The sequence below is a fragment of the Numenius arquata genome, chromosome 8, assembly GCF_964106895.1.
Source record: "Numenius arquata chromosome 8, bNumArq3.hap1.1, whole genome shotgun sequence".
Classification (NCBI taxonomy): domain Eukaryota; kingdom Metazoa; phylum Chordata; class Aves; order Charadriiformes; family Scolopacidae; genus Numenius; species Numenius arquata.
This window is the reverse complement of record NC_133583.1, coordinates 10277129-10300258: the sequence shown is the minus strand read 5'-3', so window position 1 is coordinate 10300258 and position 23130 is coordinate 10277129. Positions and strand designations below refer to the sequence as shown.

The 23130-nt window shown below is 39.5% G+C and overlaps 1 protein-coding gene across 13 annotated transcripts in view; it reads left to right on the top strand.

Moving 5' to 3' along the window:
• Positions 1-23130, top strand: part of PXK (PX domain containing serine/threonine kinase like) — a 37220-nt gene that overhangs the window by 9377 nt on the left and 4713 nt on the right. For 2 of the 13 annotated variants that reach the window (XM_074151338.1, XM_074151336.1), the window contains exons 2-17: positions 1494-1544; positions 2183-2230; positions 6903-7089; positions 9005-9082; positions 9248-9321; positions 10214-10288; positions 11549-11653; positions 11814-11915; positions 12558-12719; positions 14056-14173; positions 14615-14693; positions 16911-16959; positions 17696-17773; positions 18175-18261; positions 18857-18926; positions 19891-19950. In XM_074151338.1, the coding sequence (XP_074007439.1) occupies positions 1494-1544; positions 2183-2230; positions 6903-7089; positions 9005-9082; positions 9248-9321; positions 10214-10288; positions 11549-11653; positions 11814-11915; positions 12558-12719; positions 14056-14173; positions 14615-14693; positions 16911-16959; positions 17696-17773; positions 18175-18261; positions 18857-18926; positions 19891-19950 (1423 nt within the window). Of the gene's footprint in view, positions 1-1493; positions 1545-2182; positions 2231-6902; positions 7090-9004; positions 9083-9247; positions 9322-10213; positions 10289-11548; positions 11654-11813; positions 11916-12557; positions 12720-14055; positions 14174-14614; positions 14694-16910; positions 16960-17695; positions 17774-18174; positions 18262-18856; positions 18927-19887; positions 19951-23130 lie in introns of all 13 variants that reach the window. The other 11 variants (XM_074151337.1, XM_074151335.1, XM_074151342.1 and 8 more) reach the window with 10 other exon arrangements.

Sequence of the window (23130 nt, the reverse complement as noted above, 5' to 3'; positions counted from 1 at the left end):
GGCACGACTGCAAAGAGCTTTTCCCGTGTTCTGGCTTAGATGGACTGTGAGCCATGGCTTCAGTTTGTATTCATTGTAGAATTTCTAGTTCTTGCTTTGGATTTTGTAGCTGCAGGTGTGTAGTGCCACCGAGCCTGTTCTGTGAGGCAGCCAGGGGGATTTGGTGGCAGTTTGAGCACTGGTGGTGGGTCCTGCCACCCCTGGCCAAGAGCAGCAGAGAAGATGAATGTGCTTAAAAGGCGCCGGGGACATGAGCTCTCCTGCAGTGTCAGGCTGATATGGTTGGAAGGAAAGTGTAAAAGCATAGGTACCTCCCTGGCTTCTTCCCCCTCTCCTGACTCTGCGAACTCTCCATCTCTCTTCAGTGTTGAGAGTTGCATTTGTTCAAGCAGCACCTTACTTTTTGGCTCTCCGTTTTCATGTTTTTCAATGTAAATTGTGTGGCTGTGGGATTATCTGTGTAATAAGACTTTAAAAAGAGCTGCATTTATAGAGCTTTGTGTATGCAAATTGCAAAGGAAGTGTATTTTACTGAACTTAATTTTATTTCCTTGCTAATTAAACAATATCTAAAATGGAGATGATAGGCTTTCTAGCAAAAAGGCTTGTCTCGTTTATGGTCTTTGAAATGTCAAAAGTGTTTTTAGAGCTGTTTTCAAACTTAAACGGAGTAGGGGTAAACAAATCATGGCTTCCTTGAAGAATGTCTAAGTAGGTGTACAAAATACTTGGTACCTATTCTTGAGATAATTAGATAAATCTCAAATGATGATATTGCTGTATTGACCAGGTATTGGTCTACAAAAGGTTCAGTGGAGCTTGAAGTGAAGAGACTGAAAAGAATTATGCTTTATGAATGTAATTGTGGTGGAAGAATTATTAGTTCTTAAAATTTAAAAGTGATTCACTGAGATTTAGATATATCTGCATAGTTAACATATAAATGATTAACATTAAGCATGCATTATAAATGAAGAATTATCATAATGAGAAACTGATATGTTCTAGTTACTCAAGGACACCCCAAAGCTTTTGTAATAACCTTTCTCGTACAAAAATGATTGCGATTGGGCAGCTGTGGGTATTTACTGGCATGTTATTCTGTTATGGTGGCAGCAGTAATTCCTGGGGGCTACTTGTTAGATATTGGAGTTGAGGAGAGGTTTCTTCAGCTGCTGTCAGTAGAGATGTGTGGTGAGTATGCTCTTACCATCTTTTTCCATAACTAAATGAAACTGTTCAAGCGCTTCATAGGTCTGCAAGCTCTTGGACCTCTCTTTGCCTTCTACACCATGAAGCAGAGGGAGACAGTGATGCTAGTGATGGGTCTGAGCAAACCCAGCCCCGACCTTCACCTTAGCATTTAGTATCTGGATCTGAATTTTCTGTTTCTGAATGTTTCCTATTTGAATAGTGGTCATATTTGGAGAAGTACCTAATAACTTTCTTCAGCTCATTAGTTCTCATTTCTAATAACTTTTTCCTTTTATTAGGAATACATAATCCGTGTTCAGAGAGGAGTTTCAGCAGAAAACAGTTGGCAGGTAATTTCTTACATTGTGGATTTCTTAAACCAGGATGCCTTTTTAGGAAGAATTTGAAAATTGCCTCTTCCTAGATTTTAAATTGGAGCTGGAGAGGGAAATGCTGTTTTGGAATTGAGAACATGAAGTGCTTGAATACTTTTGGTCAAAAACTAAGAGAAAAACAGTATTGCTGCCAGCTACAAAAGGCATGTTGTCTGCTGCTATTGTGAATATTCCAGGAAAAATGCCTGTCGTGTTACTACTGTGTGTTGGTACGACCATAATTTTTAATCTCAAAAGCCAGTTTGCCTTCCTTAGTGCTAAAATCACAGCTTTGCTGATACATGATCAACAAAACCTAGAAGTAGTAATTAAGATGACTATGAAAAGTTGTTGCATCTAATGTGGCAAAAATGCTTTGTTTGCAGACAACTTTCCTTGCAAATATTTTTAGGCTGTTTTAAGATAATGTTTAGAAATACATTTTTGATCTGGTCAAGATGTGATTAAAAACTCTTTTTAGCTCTCTGGTAACGTGACAAATCCAGCAGTTATGTTATCCAGCAGGAACTACTTTTGTCTGATCGGATTTTGAAAAGTAAAATGCTAATGGGAAAAGTAATATGTTTCCTGAACTTTGTCTTTATATTTTGCAGATCGTGAGGCGATACAGTGACTTTGACTTGCTTAATAATAGCTTGCAGGTAACTTTTACCCTTGATATATAAATATAAAATGTCATTTAGAAGGATATCTTTAAAATGGCTTGTGATATTTTTATATATTGCAGTGAAGAAAAAATACAAATTCACATAGCTGTCAAGAGAAACTGTGACGTCAAATGTAGCTTGAATGTATACCTTTCACTCTTGTGTTTTCTCTTGTAAAATTTTAATTTAAGCATTACCAGGACCAACTTATGTAGAAGTGGAGGAAATTGGCAGATACTGAATCTTTTCCTTCAGTATTGTGACTTGTTCCGGTTTTATGTGTTATTATTTGTTCCTTCTTTGATTTGAAGAAAGCCAAGACACATACCAACCTTATAAATTCAGCATTGAAGTGCTATGTGTCTCATTATTTATATTCGTCTAAAAGCACTACCAGATGCTGCTTATCATGTGATGGTTTTCTGTATCACTGGAAAGCGTTCCTTAGTTAAACACTGGACTTACTGTGTGTTTTCTTTTGCTTTTTAGGACAATTATTTCCTTTTAGTTTGTGTGGGAAAAAGCAGGGCATATGAGTGTGTTTGGGGAAAAAGGGGGAAGCAGCAGTGACTAGCATCTACAGGAGTGAAACTTGAGATTTCCATAGTACTAAGCAAGCAAGATAAAAACTGAACACTTCTGCAATTTGAGGAGAAATTTTTATAATTTTGAATTTTTTTCCCCCTGTTAAATGTTGCATGAATTCAAGAGCTTAATACTGCTTCCTTTCCTTCCCCTTCCCCACCCCTCCTCCCCGCAATCATCAGCTATCTGCTTGGTGAAACTCAGTGGGCAAAAACATGTAAGGATGTTGAATTGTGCACTCTGATAGTCTGCTGTAACTGATTCCTATGCTGGAAGGTGGATGGGGGGGCAAATTAGTCATAATTCAAGAGATGCAACATGGTTGCGTTGTGGAATTATTTTATTGAATGTGCAGTGGCACGTAGGAACTTGATTTCCGTGACCTAGAAACCTCTTGTGTGATGTGCTGAATAAATGCAATACAAAGACGCCTCCTGCTCCAGAGAAATCCAAGATTTAGGATTAGATAAGCACCCGCAGGGACACAGGGAAGTGAGATGGTACGTGTCCGTCACGATACATAGTGGTCATTGTAGTCTTAACCATAGCCAAGTTTTGATAGAGATCAGAGTGAGAATTTTGAGAAAGTTTTAAAAAGAAGAAAGAGTTCACTTTTGCAGGCACCTATAACAAGCTCCTCTTAACCGTGGGGAACAGAATGTGTTAAGGCATGAAAAAGCTTTGTTGCCTCCTCATTTAACTTTCAAATGAGGCAGCTTTAGTTGAAAAGGCAATGGACCTTTAAGGCTTAAAATTAGAAATGGCAGGTACTGAAAGGTTAAGCCTAGGTGGAAGGTCTAGAAAGTGAAGGTAAATAGAGTATGTATGATGTAGGACAGAAAGAAAAGGCCTTTGTATCTGAGGCAGAGGTGAATGATACAAGTGGTGGGTTCAGTAATTTATTTGACAGCAACTTGCAGAGTGGGACAAGGTGGAATTTGAAAAGAGAGAGAGATTTTGCAGTTATAAGATATTAAATCTGGGACAAAAATGTCAGCTGCTTGGATGGATAGAAAAGATCAAACAGAATCATCAAGACATACCTCTAGCTTGGATAGGAGGGTATGCAGAGGGCAGCTAAATTAACAGTCCGTGTTCATTAGGACTTGGTCTCCTTCAGTGGAAACTGCTGCTTATCCCTTGATGTTCAAACTCCTGTTTTTGCTTTCCACGGTCTGGAAAGACAAATATGTATCTCGGCTTGGAGACAGCATTTTCTGGCTAGTACAGAGAGCTGCCGAAGAGGTGTAATTCTTCATTATGTGCCCAGCAGAAGGGCAGGAAGAGAGTTTGAAGCCTTTACCAAAGATGCACAACTCTGCTTTTGACAAGCACCACTGCTCCTCCAGCCTTGTTCCTTATGCCAGGGCTTGAGAGACAGCAGACAGTAGCTGGCGAGAAGCATGTTAAAATTGCTCTTTTCTCCTACTGTTTTGGAGTTTTTAATAAAATGCTCTTTGTGGTGCTGGAGTTGAAGCTTTCTGATCTATTAAGACATGCAACACTCCACAGTTCTTTCCATCCAGAACTCTAAGAACAATATTTCATCACACTATTCAGGTCCCATGACTTGTTTTTAAACTCTTTAAACTCTCATCTTGTGTATATTGAAATTAAAGTAAACAAGCAAATAAACAAAATTCTGAGCAAATAAAACACCCCCCCCCCCAAAAAAAAACCCCCAACAAAACCACAACCCCAAACCAAAACAACAATATAAAGCAATGAGCAATCAGAAAATACCAAAACCCAGTCTCCTTTCTTCAAAACTGAAATGTTGCTGGAAAAACTGCTGGAGCTTCTTTTGGGTGTAAAGCCCCAAGTTCTTCCAGTTCTTGTGGCATAATTGACCTCTTTGTAGGTTTGGGTGGTTGTGTTTGAACACACAGCTGCAGTGGAGTTGGAAGGCACCTTTTCTGCTGTAATTCTGGTGCTACCTGTGCAATAATATTAAGGACCGAGAATTTCCAAATGGTCTAGGCGAGGGGATGCAGTCGTACCAAACACCTTGAAAATAATGAGAGGTGTATAGATGTGACCCTGATCTGCATCAGAAAGTTTCAAGCCAGATTCCTTGAACTCTCAGCTGTGCACTGGACTGAAAAGCTCCTTCCAGACCATCCTGCATTTCTTCCTCTTCACTTACTTGACAGAGATATGTGGAGGTCTTTGGCTGCTCATCTATTTTGTTAAGTGAACTACTTACTGGTACAGTATTCACAGCAAGATATCTGGCTTTTGTGAAGCATTTTATTGCAGCTTTTGAACAGACATTCCTGAGCGGGCTGTGGTTTGAAGATAAGAATGTTAATTCCCAGGTTCTTGTGTGGCGAAGCCCATCCTGGCTCTGGCACTGAGCTGGGGCCACTGAGAAGTACCACTTGTGTTTGAAAGCATGTGAGGTCAGAACCTCAGTGAGGTGTTCTTCTGTGGCAGACAGTGTTCTCACTGTGCTGTGTGTATTGACAGATAGCTACAAAAAACTGGGGTGAATGTTACTTTCTGCTGAAAAATAGCAGATGTGTCGTTTATTAAAATAATTCTTAAAGCAAATAATAGCAGTTTGAAAACATCTGAACTAGAGTCCTGTTCTCTCTGATGGTAGCTAACTGTTGTTAGGTCAAGAAGGTAAAGGTGATTGTGAATTGACACGCTTTTCACAGAAATGAATTTAGTTTTTCTTTAGAAACTTGGTTTTGAATTGAAGTAAGAGTAGTCTGCAAATGAAAGGGCTGTATACCTCTGGTGTTACAGCCAGTAATTCAGTAGGTTAGTTTTAAGTGATATATTGCTGCTTTGGGGTTTATTCCTGGATGTATTTCCCCCCCACCTTGGGTGTAAAAGAACATTAAAAAATGCTAGGTGGATTGGATGATTTTTATTAACATTGGTAATTCAGGCGTAGTTATAGATCTTTTTTTAGCCCATGGTTTGCAGTCAGAAACAGGAGAAGCAGGAGAAATGCTAAGGTGAGGTGAGAGGGGACAAGTTCTGTGTTAAAAAGGAGGACGAAAAAAGGAGAGGGATCACTACTTCCGCCCCAATTTGTTGAACTAATCCTTTACTTTTTCCACTGGTTAAAATGAAAGTTGTTCAAACACCAAAAGTCACTGTCTTCTCCCTGGTGAACTGTTTGCTTTAGGAATGAGGTTATTGCATCTGGTGTAATTGATTCCTGCAATACATATTTCTTAAAGATAACTCCCATGGAGACTCCGCATACCCAAGGCAGGTGCTTTGATCTGCAGGACAACGATGTGTTAACAACATGAAAAAATTATTCTGGCAATTCACATGATGTAATTGAATGTAAACACTGTGTGCAACCTAGTTTTGTTTTCTAAAGCTGATCTCTTTGATCTGACTTACATAAGGCTCTGAATTTCTCTACATTTTTTCATCGTCCCATTTCGAAGTATTTCTCTTATTTATCTGAAATTTAGGATCAGTTATGTCAACATAAAATGACTACTGCACATTCACTGGTAGACTCCAGCTATTTCTGGGTTGAAAGATGTATAGTTCTTTAAAAACTGTACAGCAATAAACTCGGAAGAGAAAATGGAAAAGTTGCACCATATTTGAAACTACAGATTTAAAATACTGACAGTAAGGGCTTTAAATTACCAGTAAAGGCAGTAGAGGCAAAGGAAAGTTATTAATCTGCACTTCATGAAATAAAAAGGCATAAATCTTATCTGGTGAAAATGGTAAGATGTAAATTGGTTTTGTGCTGTGGTGGAGGTACGTTGTAGAAAGGATTTGGCTGAAAATTATAGCCATTTAGTATCTGAAAGTTTTGTGATCTTAAATGCATGACTCACTAGCAAAAATTTATCTTCTTGCATTTTCAGTGTCATTCCATTTACTAATCTCTTCACAGTGGGATGCGAGCTGTTGTCTAACTGGCTCACCCTGACAACGGTACTTAGAAAAAACATAAAAGGTTGTATATACACAGTATAAAAAGAGTTATCTAGTAGTTAGCTTGCTGCTGAGATTCTTTTACTTTCTGGGTTGCTAGTTTATATCCCCGAGGCATTTTGAGAGCAAGGTTAGTAATTTTTCCTCTCTTTTTAAGATCTCAACTCTAAGTCTACCTCTTCCTCCAAAAAAATTGATTGGAAATATGGAGCGTGAATTCATAGCTGAAAGACAGAAGGGACTCCAGGCCTATCTCGATGTAATTACTACCCATCACATCCTGTCTAACTGTGAATTGGTAAAAAAATTCTTGGACCCAAACAGCTATTCTGTAAACTACACTGGTAAGTGAGGAATTGCAAAATTGTATCTTCCATTAATGCTGGCAAGGATTTACATTGAAGCATGGGGGGCAGATGGGGGGCACAACCTTCAAAATTATCACCCTGTGCATGTGATTATTTATGATAATGTTTCTCCTACTCTGCATAAATCACGCTGCGATTGTCAAATCTAAATATTTGAATTATTTTCCAGAGGAGTGATGAGGGTCAAGATCTATATAAGCAGAACTTGGTGGTGGGGGGGTGTGCTTGGTGAGAGTGACATCTACTTTTTCACAGTTTGTGACAAATGGGGAGGGTTGGTGTTTGGAAATTATTTGTCTACCAGACAAGGTGGAATTAAGTTTGTCGGCTCTGCGTTCTGTTAAAACAGCCGGTCTTCTGAACACTGAAACTTATGTTCGTCATGGTTCTGAGATTTTTCAAATCAACAGGAACAACTGTGGTCATCTTGTCTAGCTCCCGCTGTCACTTTGGGTTGTGAGACTTCCTAGAATGAACTGTTTGAGCTAGGTTGAGTACTTTTTCAAGGCTTGAGTCAGTCACACACCCTCTCCCCCCAAGTACGGAAAATCACTGCATCCCTTAAAATGATATCCCAGTGATCAGTTCTCTTCATTATTAAATGTTTCTTCTTTGCATTTGTCTGACTTCAGCTTCAGCCACTGGAAATTGTTAAATATTTGTCTTACAGACTAAAAAAACCACTTCCTCTTAGTGATGAAAACCACTCCATAGATTTGGTTCATGGGCAAACTGATTCTTCGCAAAATGCAAAGCTTGTTTTCATAAAAGCAGAGCTTACTGAAGCAGGAACTTACTGTTTCCTTTTCACTTGTCTTTTTGCTCTCCCTTTATGTAACATTCTCGTATCTCCAGCTTCAAAGTGCAAAGAACATTTCCCGGATGTTTATGATAAGCTGTGGAGGAGTTGTAAATTATTAGTAACTCTTTAAGGATGCAGTTTGTCTGGCTAATGCTGAGCAAGCAATTGAAATGCTCTAGGAGACACTGTGACTTCTGTGTTAGTTCTGAGAGCTTTCAGCACAATTGTTTTTTCAGCAAGTTGCAGGGAAGTTAGTAGCAATGAACTCACTGCCGATAGTCTTTGCAAACACCATCAGTTTATCATTTTTTAAATACTGGAGCTGTGAGCTGATATTTATTGCGCTGTTATCTCTCTTTTCCTAGCCTGTTTTTGGAGAGAGAAGATATAGTGCAGAAAGATCAGTGCATCCTTACCTTTTTACTGTGTTTCTATGCCAAGATAAGCCACGGTAGAGAAAATTCCATGTTGGCATGATTCCCTTTCTTCCTCTGCTGTCACCACTTCTCACTGAGATTTCCCCTCAAATTGCTTCATGAATAAGCCAGTTGTGTTCCCAGCTGTGGGAGAATTCGGTAACCAGGAGGGTGACTTCCCCCTCTCTCCTGAAATACGCGTTGGATCGCAATAACTAGCAAAATATCTTTGCCTGCACAAAAACGGACAGGTTAACACCTAGTGAAACAGAACTGACGAGTTTACATGTAGTAACCGCAATGTAGATGCACATTAAAGAGATGTAAAAGTTATCACTTTTACAGATATAGCAGAAGCATTTTGTGATCTAATGAAGTGTGGGAAATCTTTGGATTTGGACTTGGAAATGTAGATCTAGTACAGACAGAATGCAAACTCAAAAGCTAAGTCTTTTGAAGGCAGTGCTTTCTCTGTTTTCTCTGTGGATTTGAGTTCTCAGGTTAAAAATGCAAACGCGCTCTAACTGTGTTTTTATCTGATTTCCTTTTAAAGCAATTTTGCTGACTTTGTCTGAATCCCTGCAGGCTTCTTTCTGGCATTGAACCTTACCTAACATGTGGATCATCATCTTAAATAGTCTCTTAAAAACTCTTTTTTTTTTTTTCTTTCCAGAAATTGCCTTACAGCACGTTTCAATGTTCTTCCGATCAGAGCCAAAGTGGGAAGTGGTAGAACCATTAAAAGATATAGGTGAGAAGAGCACGTATGCATGAAAACTTGACTGATACTTTTTTCCAACTGTACGAGTTGCCCTAAGATTACAATACTTTCTTTGCTTACAGACCTTGTCCTGCCTGTAAGCCATGTGATTTAGTAGTGTTTTAATTAAGGCTGTTGATGACTCTTCTTTTGTAGGTTGGCGAATACGTAAGAAGTATTTCTTAATGAAGACTAAGAATCAACCAAAGGAACGGCTAATGTTAAGCTGGGTATATATACTTTCATCTCCTACTCAAGTCTTTCTTAATGAACCTGGCTTATTTAATTTATATTGACTACCGTGCGTGAGTGACAGAGAGGTAGACTTGAGAGCTCAGGCTTTGAAAGAGCTTTGAAATCCCTTAGGTGGACGCATGGTGTGGGAACTTCCTGTTTCTTTCCTCTGGTGGCAAATCCAGTTTGCAAGTTTCTGTGCCTGGTCATTTGCTCCTATTCCTGCATCTCTTTCTTCAGTTGTAATGATGTTGACTGTAGTATAAATTTGTTCACTGAAAATAACAAGGTGACCCGTTTTAAAGTGGTGGGTTTCTTTACTCAGATCTTTAGTTTTACTGACAAACCAACAGGTGAGAGAAGCATGAATTGCTCCTTTAAGGTAGACGTGTATTGACACTAAATAGTTTGTTGTTACTAAACACTTGCTTGTGTTCCTGTGCTGAAATGTGCTGCCCTCTTAATTATATCAGTGTAGCTGTTGGTGAGACTTCACTGCAGAGCAGATAGCACCAAAGCCTACGGGAGGAGGGAAGTTTTTTTTTTTCTGGAGAGGAAGAAGGTGGGGGTTTAAGCCTTATCAGTTCACTATGTGCACAGTCCCCAAGTCTGGGGTTGGCAGAGTTCATTCGGTGGTAGTAATGCACGTCAGATACGGGGGGAGGAAGGAGGCAATAATACTTATTTACTGTCAGACACTTTGTATTGTGAAACCATAGCCTTTTTCAGCCTCTTCAAGTTTCTTTCTGTATGTGTAATTTCCTTGCGTGCTCTTCAAAATATACCTTCAAGCAGCTGCCTTAATTTGTGAGAGCAGAGTATAGATCACGCTTTCTTTATGGAATGCAACATCTATTATGATGCCATTCTTTTCCTATTTCTTTCCAGGCTGATCTTGGCCCTGATAAATACTTGTCTGATAAAGACTTACAGTATGCTGTGAAACTTCTTTCTTCCTGTTCTGTGAGTATTACTTGAAGACTTTTAAATTGTGCTGGCACAAAAGTGCTTGTCAAGGACTGATCTTGCAAAAACACATGTAGCCTAGCAGACATAGTTTGTAATTTTAGAGTTGCTTTCATTTAAAGATGTGTGAACCTTTTAATTACATTTCCCACACAATATGAGGTAACATGTTCTCAGCACAAATAATAATCCTGCAGGGTTATTACAGGAGATTCAGAGTTGTGGTTAATTGCATTTTTTTCCTCTTGTGCAGTAGTGTGAGATCACAAGCTTTTATTTCAGCTCCTGAGCACTTTTAGGCTGTTAGGATAGTGCTGTCTAGGTGCAATTGCTAAGCCGTGTGCTGAGGTTATTTTCAAGCAGCAGTGGAAAAGGCGGTGCAATGAGTGTTGTTATTTTTTCAGTTCTTTGAACTTAAGACAGGAATATCTTAGTAGAGCTACAAGGGAGGCTGTACAACGTAAGCTCCTGTGCAATGCCATGTTATACATCCAATAGGCATCTCTCTCTGAAAAACTGGCGTTTGTCTCCAGAAGGAGTTTCTCTTTAAAAATGTTAAGCATGTGAGAGGCTGGCTGAAAAGGTGTTTCAACTGGTAAACCTCTGTGCAGTCTTGGAACTCAGCAGATGTACACAATAGAAGAGGCTGAAAACTAAGCTTTTCAACCCCCAAACCACACTGAAATCGATGTATTAAACTAGGTCGTGAACAGGGGGTCTTTTCCTAACTTGTAATTTCAATTGAAGTTTGTGTTGCATGTGTAATTTATTTCCAACTATGCTGTCTCATTTGGTTTCACAAAGTTGCAGGAAGTCATTATAATAATTTCTGAAGACATAAAAGTCTTATGACAGCTATTAGTGCCAAGTTCCCTTATGTGCCATAGTTGTATAAAACCATGAATGAATTTATTAGCTTAGTATGACTTAAACCTGCAGTAAAGCTGCTCATCTATAAGTATCAATGGGGCTGGATTCTTCATTTGTCTCAACTGCCAGCATGTTTTGTTAAAAAGAGATGATGGATTATTATTTTTTAAAAAATATTTATGTGGAAATTGAACAATGTCCTTGTGAAGTTTTCTTTGCATTTACTCCAGGTTAAGACTGACTGACTTGAGCAAATGTCACTGACAGAATCCAATTTATTACTTTAAATATACAATTCAGGCAGATCTTTTCTTACTTGTGACTCGAGCAAAAATGAATTACAGAATCTGTCGTCTAAAACTTACTTGCAGTTTCTTCTTTTGGTAGCATCCTTATATTTACAAAATCACTTTTGCCACTGCCAATGAATCTTCAGCGCTGGTTATTAGACCATTCAGTGAAAAAGGGACGCTAAAGGACCTTATTTATAAGGTAAGGTCACCCCGCCTGCCCTCAGCCCAAATGGTAGAATTTTTCCTGGAATGACCACAGGATGTCTTTTATAAAACTGTTTACCATCTATTTCTAAGCAAACTGAGACAATTACTGGCTTTTCTGAGCATGATACTTGATGTGTGTGTTTCTTTTAAAGGCAAAGCCAAAAGACCCATTCCTGAAGAAGTATTGCAATCCTAAAAAAATTCAAGGTCTTGAACTTCAGCAAATAAAAACATATGGAAGGCAAATATTAGAGGTATTTTTTTTATTATTTATTTACCAGCCTTTATGATTTAGGTTTTTTTAGGCTAACAGGTTTAACTAGAAAAAGTAGACAAACTTTTGAGCACACAAGCTTTATTTCAGTAGGAGACTTCAAAGCTAAATGTAAATTGAGATTAGCTGCTGGGAGTTAAATTTAGATGTAAATGTGTGAGGCCATCTCTGACAAAAAAAAAAAAAAGTTGGTATGTGTGGAGCTTAAATGAGAGAGGTGATAATGTAGTTTTTTCCTTGTGGAAAAAGGGAAAGAAGTAATTCATATCCTGCAGAATATGTGCCATAAATTCATTCTCATTAATGTTTTGTTGATTTTTTAATTTTTTTTTTTATTCAAACTGTTACTCAAACAAGTTTAGTAGAATTGTGAATTTTAGTTTCCAGATCTCTTTGGGAGGTGTCTATAAGGCTGCTTTGAGGATCATCATCAAATGTTTGTTTTGTGAGAAATGCTACCAGTGAGATGGAAATGAATAGTCAGCCAAAGATGATGTAGATGGAAGATCAAGTTGAGCAAGCATTCCAAATAGGGGCCACATTTATTATGTGTCTGCTTTAGTATTGGAGCATTTAAGATCTTGACATCATCAGAGCAGCTTCTGTATTGGATTTTTTTCAGGTGTTAAAATTCTTGCATGAGAAAGGATTTCCTTATGGCCATCTTCACTCTGCCAATGTGATGCTGGATGGGGACACCTGCAAGTTACTGGATCTAGAAAATTCATTGTTGGGACTTCCGTCATTTTATCGATCATACTTTTCACAGTTTCGGAAAATTAATGTAAGATTCAGGCAATTAATTCAGCTGACGCTTATGCATCCCTTTATCATCAACTTCTGTTTGTGGAGAACTGACTAGAATGAAAAAAACCCTCTTTCAACCCCCTTCCTTTTATCGGAGCTTTTCTCCATCAACTCCTTTTTCTGCTTCCTCCAAATCACTGTCTGGCTGCACAGAAGTTTTGTTGCAGCACATGGAGTGAGGCTGAGGGCAAAGGTAAGCAGGTAGGAGGGGAGTGCAGGTGAGTGTTTTTGTGACAGCAGTGTTGGCACAAATAGAGGTAAACTGCAGTTAAGATCTCTTCCCACCCTGGTCTCATATTTCATAGGAATGTGCATATTGTCTACTGCACTTTTTCCCTTGTATGTCTGTACAACGAGTGCAGGTTATTACTTGGTCTTAGGTGGGAGTAGTCATCAGCCTTGTCTTTGGTGGATACTGTGAATATCAATTAGATGCTTGCAGATGTCTAGCTTTTAAAAGCTGTTCTTCATTTTTTTAAAGGGTGTCTCTTAACTGCAGGTTTGCAGAGCAAAATGCTATCTTCCTACAAAAATGTGAAAACAAACTTGCCCTGTTGCAGCAATACAGTTTTTTAGCCGGCATCTTGCCCTGCCTTTAAGTGCTCATTGTAATAAATTCCATACAGCATCACGAGACAGCTGCTTGCTGACCTTGCTAAACAAGTTCTACTGTGTTGTCAAAGAAACGATCAAAAGTTCATGGTTAGTCCAAATCTGTTAGTGCCATCAAAGCTCTAAGCATCTTCCAGTAAGAGGATCCATTTCTGTTTAAACATGATTCAAAAATCTCGGAAATGTGCTGTCTGGGAGCTTAGCTTGTTATGTACAGCTTGTACAAACCTAAGAGGAGTGAAAGAGACTCTTATAGGTTTGTCTGGTATATATTTTTGCTGTCTTTTTATCTCCCTCCCTGTAGCCTGGCAGCTGGTCATATTATGAATCTCTTTCTTTACTGTTTGACTTAGCTGGGAAAATGTGCTTGGTTGTGATTTGTATCAAAGTATGGTATACTGCTGTGTATGAAAAGAGTTTACTACTTTACACATTTTTACAGAACACGACTATGCTGCTGTCCCAATTGTATTGTCACGTACAGCGGTAGCTGCTTTTGTTTGAGATGTGAAGGTTTTATTTGAGCTAAAGTTGTGCAGGGAAATGGTTGTGGTTACAAACTGTCTTAATGGTTCCTCTTTTCTATCTTCAAATGAGAGACCACTCTCTTTCTTTAATGGGTTATCGCATGTTTTCAAACCAGTTGTGAAAAACTGATTAGTTCTAGCAAGTTGTGTTTTTATTTTGTTGTTCCTCTACAGACCTTAGAAGGTGTGGATGTACATTGCTTTGGGCACTTACTGTATGAAATGACATATGGAAGACCCCCAGATACGATTCCAGTAGACAGCTTCCCTCCTGCACCGTCGGTGTTTGTTGGTGAGTATGCAACTGAGACAATGTCGGTCTCAGCTTCCTGGGTACTCTTACCTTTTACCTAAGCTGAAGTGCTGTGAAATAGCAGCCCAACAGCTTTGCAGCCTGTGACCGCAAAGAATTACTTAGTAATTCTAAAAAAACAGAAAATGTGTTCTTCCTGAAATATATGTAGCATGTAAGTATTTTTTTTATTTGACTGATAAAACAGTGTGTAGTAAGTAATTAGATGTCTGGATTCCCTCGCCTCATGTCTAACATTCTTGAAAAGTTTGTATGTGTAATAGTAACATTATAATAAAAACCACATGCCACGGAGCTTCATCACTTTTTAGCTGATGCAGTGCTTAGGGGAACATCATGCAGCAGTGCCAGATGTTCATTCTAAATCATTTGCTATCCTGCAGTGCAAAAATGTGTTCGTTCTTATTCTTTCTTTGGTAGCGTCTGTGTTGGAATCCATTCTGACCTGTGAGGCTATGAAGAATGGCATGCCAACTGTTTCACGGCTCTTACAGATGCCGTAAGTTTGGTTTTACTTGTTTTATACTCATAGTGATGTTTCTAATTATATTAGGAGGAAGAACCTTTTTGCTCTTGTTCCTTTTTAGAAAGATTTACTCCTCATGCTGAGGGATGTAGTGTCCCCCAAATTCAGCTTTAAAATCGATAGACTTTATAGAATCCATCACTTGATAGGTGCTCATTTAACATTTCTTTCTCGCTCGGTGTGTTGGAGCTGTCATGAATGCATTTTATTTAGCATGGTGCTATGATTTAAATTGATCCAGCTATTGAAGTAGTGCAAGCATGATTGAGATCATATGCAGATTGTTTCAAAGCGTTTAGAATAAGGAGTCTTTTTGCATGTCCCCTTCAGACCTACTTCAGTAGATTTTGCTATCAGTTTACTTATGACTAGCAAAATAGATCTCTTGCTTTGCTCAGCAGTGACATTTAGACTGGGTCTGGGTATGAAATGTTACGTGGAAGTTCTGGCTAGCTTCTTGCAGGGCTGGCTTAGGGATTCTCTGAGGCATAGACAGAATGTATTCCCTTAAAGGCTGTCCTCCCAGGGACTCGGTGAAGCGGCGAAGGCAGGTACAGAGGAAGATTAGGATGCAGAAAGGGAGCAGGGTCAGTGCATGACTGAGCTGGAGATCATACCTGTTTGCAGTGCTGCCCTTCCTGCAATTAGGAGACAGTATTACCTGGGAAATTGCCTGCTGTCACTGTGCTGCGACATGTCACCAGCATGCTGAGCATAGAGCCACAGCTCCTGCTGGGGGGTTCTTTTGTTTTTTCTTAATACGAGGTACCAGAGTCATGACCTTACAAATGACAGGTTGCCCATACCTAAATCTGCATCTGATCTCACAGTACACAGGACATCTAGAGCAAGCTCCAAGATTTGTCTTTCCTGGTTGGGAAGAGTCACTGCAGGCTTGTATCAGCCTTCAATTCCTTCTATTCCTCCCTTCCTCTGCTTTTGAAGAAGGTGGGAGGTAGAGAGGAGAATGTAAGCAGGGAAGAAAAAATATAAGAAAACTCTGTGAATACAGGAATATACAGGTGTTAAAAGATGTTGAACAAACAATCTGTGCCCAGCTGTGTCTGATATATAGGTCTATATACTACTTTTCCTCATACCAATACTCTTCATAAGTGTTCTATGTAGATGTGCAATGCAATTAATGTAATTTAAATATTTATTAAGCTTTTCCATTTATTATAACCATATAGACTATGAATTTGCCTACTTTTGCAAGTACACCTAATCAGACTGGGTCAGAAAAATGCCCTGTAAACGCAGGTGAACATTCATGTTTTTTTAAAAAATCTTTTAAAATTTGTTTTATATCTGAATTTTTCATGGAATACTATTCTTATAAACTTGATTCTAGACTTGCATTTGTTTTCTCTAGTATAGGCCTGAGATAATTTTCCATAGTGAACAGCAACAAAAAATCTCTGAAATCTTTATGTCAGAGCCAGGCTTGAGGTCTCTTTTTGGGACAGTTTTCTAGTATGTTCTCCAGAACAAAGTATCTAGAAATGGACTAACCAGTTTATTTTCAGACTACCATTGCCCTCTAGTGTCTTTGTTTTGGATGGAAAAGGATTAATCATTTATGCTGTTGCTGCTGGTACCACAGATGGGAGAGCAAAAACATTAGAATATTTGCTTTAGTTGCCTTTGCCAGAGTATAGACAAGAAAATAGACATTTTCAAATGTTCTCTCATTGATCTTTCACAAAATTCTTGTTAATACTAAAACAGCAGTTGTGCTAAGACAGCTTTCTTAACAAGAACAATGATTTTGTTTAGGTGAAATTTCAAATAAAGTCCCTGGTAATCTTTTGTCATTAAAGAATCCACATACTTTTAAGGAAAAGGCATTTTTGTTCTGGGGAAACTCTTCTCTGCCTTTGGTAATTGTACCTGTTCTATCACCTTTCAAAAAACTTCACACAGTCTTGCTTACTCTGCCATCAGTAGAGGCTACGTTCTGAGGGCTGGATGCTGCTAATTTTACAGCAATGCTTGAAAAATAAAAAGCAGTACATAAAAACCTGTGGAAAAAACCCAAACAGTGGCCTAGAGATGAGGACAGTGAAGGAAAAGGAGAAAGAGGGAGTTAAGTGAGAACAGTACCAGTAGTATTGTTGCTGTAGTGCTGCCTGTCTCTTGGGAATAATATACTTTTCTTTTTTTATTCTTTTTTTCATCCATTCACAGATTATTCAGTGATGTCCTGCTAACAAACTCTGAGAAACCACAGTTTAAGGTAGAGTTGAATCTTGATTTGCTGATGGTTGTGGAAGTGCCAGGCTGTGGGTAACTATACGTTAATTGACAGATGGGGTAGAGGAGAGCTGGCTTTATGGCAATTGGCATCAGTATTTAGGTTCCTTTGCTGAATTGTACCCAAGAACGTTATATTACCCCTTAGAAGGGGGCACACGGTGTGACCCATGAGTGTTCAAGTGCAGTTCCTGTCCAGGAGCTCATTTGCATGACTAATGATGGCCCTCTATCTGAGCAGAGGCTGCTAAGTAATGTGTGTCCCTTGCAGTGGGAGGAAACAAATTACTAAGACCTGTGGAAACTGTTTTTGCAAGGTGCTACCATCACCACATTGTTGCCAGCTCCAGCTCCAGTGATGGGAGTTTTGGGGAGCTGCCCCAGAATACTTCTCCTGGAGGGCACGTGCTGCGTGTCTTGTGTTGTCAGCCTTGTGGCAGTTTAGGGATGTGACCTGAGTATCAAAACAGTTAGCTGTCCCTGCCATCAGAGTATCCCTTCCATTATGCAGTCCATTGTCCCTGCTGTTAGATCCGTAGCTAGGTTTGGAGTAGAAAACATGCATCTAGATTCTTCTTTTCTCCTTCACTAAGGCAATAGTGTCAGTACTTGGGACTTTAGATGGGCAACAGGATCAGATGAATGGTGAGTTTTTAGCAGTCAAGTTATGTTTTCCTTTATCATATTTTGTGTTTGATTTTTTCCCCATTCTGTATCAGATTCCTACTAAGCTAAAAGAGGCATTGAAAATCTCCAAGGAATGCATAGAAAAACGATTAACAGAAGAACAGAAATTGGTAACGTCTGCATTTCTTTACTGTATTTCCTACAGACATTCCATTTCCTCTTATCACTCTGACATGGGGAAAGTGAGTTTTTACTCACTGAAAGTGATAAAGGCTTTCACCAACAGATTTGCTGAGGAGTTGTAGAACAGCTGTCGGCTGTATGGAATTTAACTGTTTTAGCTGGTGCAGCTTCACAGGCAGTGACTCCTAAGTTAAAGGATCATTTTAGCTGCAGTAATGAGGCTCCACCCACTACCAGCAACAGTAAAGATAAAAACTGAAAACAAAAAAAAGAAAACTAAACACATAGAGTGACTGCAGCGTGTTTTCTTGCACCCCAAACATATGCCTTGTCTGAGAACATTTAAGATCTTAACGTGGTCTTTTTCTGTTTTCCCTTCATTTTGAAGATTCACCAGCACAGAAGGCTGACAAGAGCTCAATCTCATCACGGCTCTGAAGAAGAAAAAAAGAAAAGGAAGATCTTAGCACGAAAAGTAAGCAATCTTTAAATAGGTTTCTCACACAGAAAAAGACACGTATCTTTTTTGAATGTTTAGCCTGCACAGCTCCAGGTACGCTGGTCTGTTCTGTCCTGTTTTTCTGTACTGCTTCCCGGTTTTCACTTCTGTAGCTTCACTTCCTAAGAACTTTAAGTTACAATGGTATCTGACTTGCATATTGGTTTAACCTGTTTGAGGCTGCTGTATGAAAACAGGCTTTGTTAGCACCTCATGCACTGGTGACAGCCTGTGCTGCTTCCTGCTGCCCGCTGAGGGTATGGGAGCTGTTTTCAGCCTGCTCCTGCAGCATGCTGTGTTTCTCTGCCTTTTTGTGTGTCAGTTTTCTGCCTTTCCCTTGTGGTCAGAGGACACTGGAGTTGCCCCGCTTGCTTTCCTGGAGGTATCTGAACAGCTTTGCTGCTGATGTCATCGTGGGAGCACATGTGGATGTGGGGAGAGGGATGCTGAGCATTGATAAACCTTGTGTGATCCAGTGGATGGCTGTTACAAATCTGTGTGTCAGTTCAATCCTTATCGTGGAAAGCAATTATTCATTCGCACCTTCTGTTTCTTCTGCTCTTTTTTAAAGAAGTCAAAACGATCTGCCTATGAAAGTGGGGAAGAACACTCAGCAAAATACAGCAACTCAAATAACTCAGGTAACTACAGAGAGAAGAGCTTGCTTCTACACAGCTATGTCAATGTTTTTGTTGTTGCTGTCGTTTTCTGGCTTAGAAGATCCAGGGTCACCATCAGTTTGCACATTAATATTGGACTACCAGAGTCTGATACCACTGTTTTGGCTATTTAATAATAGATAAATCTAGGACTGAAAAATATTGTCAGTGTTAGATTTTCAGCTGCGTATTATAAAGCAATGTGTCCTCTCTTCTGTGCCTCATTCCTCCAAAATAAAAATCAGTCTCTTCATTCTGGTTGACATTTGAGTGGAATAATAATAACATCCGTTATTTGGGCCATGTAATAATGCAGCCTTCAGGGAGAAACAGTGGTGATCTGTATTCCGTAGTAAGGTGTTAAGATGAATGAGAAAATTATCTGTTTAATTGCTGCTTCAGTGCCAAATTCTAAAACAACAGAGCCTTTGACAGGTCTTCATCTAGTTAAGAAGAATGGTTGGTACTACTGAACAGTTTAACAGAGTTGACTTGCCTGGCTAAAATGTGTCCAAAAGCAGCCTATTGTGGAATAGTCAGATGTCAGAGTAACTTGTAGAGTACAGCAACTGACTGAAAATCATCTCTTATAAGGAGGAATGGGGTGGCATCCAGGCAGTGGCACAACTCTTAAGGAGAACAGAATTTGGACGCTGAAATCCAACAGCCTAAGCAACAGAAAAGAAGTGTTTCCCATTGAGGAATACTGTTGAGTGCGCTGCTTATGTCTTTGGAGCTCCTCTGATGCTGTGTACTGTTAAGTCTCTGTTCTGATTGGGTCTGAGTGAAACTGTTCGTATGAATGGGAATCTTTCCCAAGATTTCAGTGGAAGCAGGATTTGATCTTCAGTCAATAAAGTTGGCCTGTTTCCAACAATCTGTCTTGTCTGACTGTTGAATTTTAATGTCACAGCTTTAGTTACTAGACTGTTGTTTTATTTAGCAGGCTCTGGGGCGAGTTCCCCATTAACATCTCCATCATCCCCCACTCCGCCCTCTACAGCAGGTAAGTTCAAGAGCCATTACAGTATTTGTCTTTTTCTTTGTTTTCTATTTGCCCCCCCCTGAACTGCTGGTGTTATTCCCAAGGATGGCTAAGGGATGGTGGTTTCCAAGGATGGAACACACAGATGACATTTATCTTGTGTCAGCCTGAGTGTAGGCATTTGCTCTCTTTTGAGGGCCATAGAGAACCTTTTAATACTGTTCTTTTTCTTGAGTAATTTTTCTTGAGATACACGTGGTATGATTTACCCGTAGAGTCTAAGGGCTTGCTTCAAAGTCTTTATTACTCCCGTCCTACTGACACTGCTGCTTTCCAGACATTTTCTGGCCCTCATGTTGCAGTATGCATTTGTGCTGATGTTAGTGGTCTGTTGACTCTGAAGTACTTTTTGTTGATGCCTTGTTTCTGTGTATTGTCTCTTTACCCTGTATTACTGTGATGTAGTTTCAGGAATTTGAGGTGTGACAAATTCAGTGGCTTAGGCTGCTTAAATCTCCCCTGTTCTGCTATAGCCCATTGATAACACCAGTAGAACTGGTAGGAACAAGTCAGAAACTGATTTGGGTTAAAAATAATATCTTTATTATTTGTGGCCAGTTCCCTCTTCCAATTTGCTAGGTAGCTGTGAAAACAGTTTTTCTAATGTTTAGGTCGGGTGGTGGGAAGTGGTGAAGAATCTGCTTGAGTGGGCGATAGAAACGCTCATGACAGTTTGATTACAAATCTGAATGTGAGCAATAGTGGCCGTGGTTCAGTCTGAAAGGCTAGGAGAGGAGCACCAGCAAACATTAACAGCAAAAGGTGATAATGGAATATGTTTCTAGAAGGGAAGCAGTCCATAGCATTGCTGTTTGTTATGATGACTCACACCATAGGATTCCCAGTCCCAAGAACTTTCTACGGAGCACACGTTGTTAACTGAAGAGATGCAACAAAGCAAATTTGTGTTTGCTGTGGATGGTCTTTTAAAGGACACTGCAGTCTGTGTGATGTAATTCAAATCAGTCGTGCTGAAATTCAAATTAGTCATTTCTCCTTCAAGTTGAGGGTATATTGAAGTGTATATTTTATGAAGTAACTTCTCCCAGTTAGTCTAAACAAGATAATTACTGTTATTGTGTTACACAATGACAGCACTGTTCTATGGATGTACTGACTCTTAGCCTGGAGGGTTTATTTCCAGTTCTGTCTGCCTTAATAAGGAAGTAGCTGAAAATACAAACGAAAACCTTATGCCTCCAAAACGGACAGATGTTTAGAAAACACTTTTTTTTCCCCCTGCAATAAAACTACTTTTTACTTACATTTTTAACTTTAGTGTGTTGGAATTTGGTTGAAAGCTTTTTCAAGTTTTGAGCATGTGATGCAGGTTTACGTGTAGACATGGCTCAAGTGGCTAAAAATAGCTCAAGTTTGGGCTCAAAACTTGGCTCTGTTGTTCAAACCACATTGTCACAGTGTGTTGGTTATCCTGCTGTTAGTGTGCTCGTGGTGACTGGTGGTGATCAGCCCCGTCTGACACTGTGCGTGTTGCCCTACCCACGTTCAAACTGGAAGGTGCTTTAGTGTGCTGATGGCTTTGATGCATTTGATCGGGTGTGAAGGCAAGTGTCACCATTCCAGGAGTGCTTTTGTGAGTAGAATTCAGAGAAGAAACTTAAGATACTTGTTCTAAGAGAAAGCTAGTGTGCCTGTTTGTTTTTTTTTTTTTTTCCACCAGCAATGTTGTACTTTCATCTATTATAAGCAAATAGGCTATTACTGACTTGATGAAAGACTCACTGGCCCCATGGTAGGACTTTCTATGTGACAACTGCTGCATCTATAGCCTATATCTTTCTCTCCCAGTTTCTTTGTACTTACTAAGGATATTTACCTCTAAACCAAAATTACTTGTGGGTGTTGGTGTGGCGAGATGGCTGTCTGAAGGGGAATGAGGTTTTCAGTCTGTCTTTCTGGTTTGGTTGTGGTTGTGTTAGAACCATGGCGTGTCAGAGCATCTTCCTGATACAACGCCGTGGCACAATGAAGGCTGACATGGAAAAGTGTACCCAATAGAAGCTCTTGCCCTTGTCCTGGCCCCTAACTGACCAAATCAATGTAGTATGTGGATGGGTATGTGCAGAGCCAGAGACACCAACTGGAGGGGAACGGGCTCCAGGCTGACATGAGGGGGTTTCTCACATGTTGAGAGGTGCTTTGTCTCTGAACAAAGGCCTTGGGAGACTTGGCTTGCAGTAGAGTGTTTGGTGTAGTCAGTGCAAAACTTACTAAAAAGGAAAATGATCGCTGTCTTCAGCTGTCTTCATAAGGATAGCTGCAACTGTAGGATCAATTGCACGACCTGCTTTGAGGGGAAAGGTGTCTACTGGAAGTGTAGGCTCTCATGGGCATTTCTCATTGACTAGAGTTTTGGGCTGGTTTTGTTGCAGATACCCAGATGAATAACATCTTTGAAATACATTGTTTAGATCGTGGCAAGTCATTCTAATGTAACTTCCTGTGTTTCTGACATTCTCCCTTGAATGTTTGATTCTTTTTTCTCTACTTGCACAATTCTTTGCTTTCTTGAAAATCTGTTCTTTTTTTTTTTTTTTTTTTTCTTTGCGGCTATGAGCAGTGGGTAGGATAAGAAGGGACGCACAACACTGTGGTGTGGGTTATTTAAAGCTTCAGTGTATCTTCCAGTAAGCCCATAAAGTACCAGGAGGTCTGTTACAATGGAGAAAAGCTTGGAGGGTGCCATTTCTGCTTCCCTGTTGGAATGAAGAGAAAGAGTTGTACTTAACTTTAGCTATCTTTTTCTGTGCCAGTTGTTCTGAATCCTTCAGTACAACATATGTTTCACAGAAACCCATGTGGTGCACCTTTTCTGCCCTTCACCTTTCTGTAAGACAATTTGAATGCTTTAGTAAGTGCTCTTCTTGAGTGTCTTGGACCCATGCAGCATAGGTGTAAATATGGGTGTTAATACGACAGGAAGTGTTCCTTGAACGGAATGGATTTCATCTTCTATGGCTAATCTTCTGGCAGATTTCCTGCTAAATCTCTCTAAATGCACTTTGATCCTGTAAAGCTTGAATTATGGCATGTGCAACTGAAAGCATGTGTGTTGTATTTGTTCATCGAGTATAATAATGCTTATAGCATGGAAAATTGTGGTTCGTTACTCAGAATCAG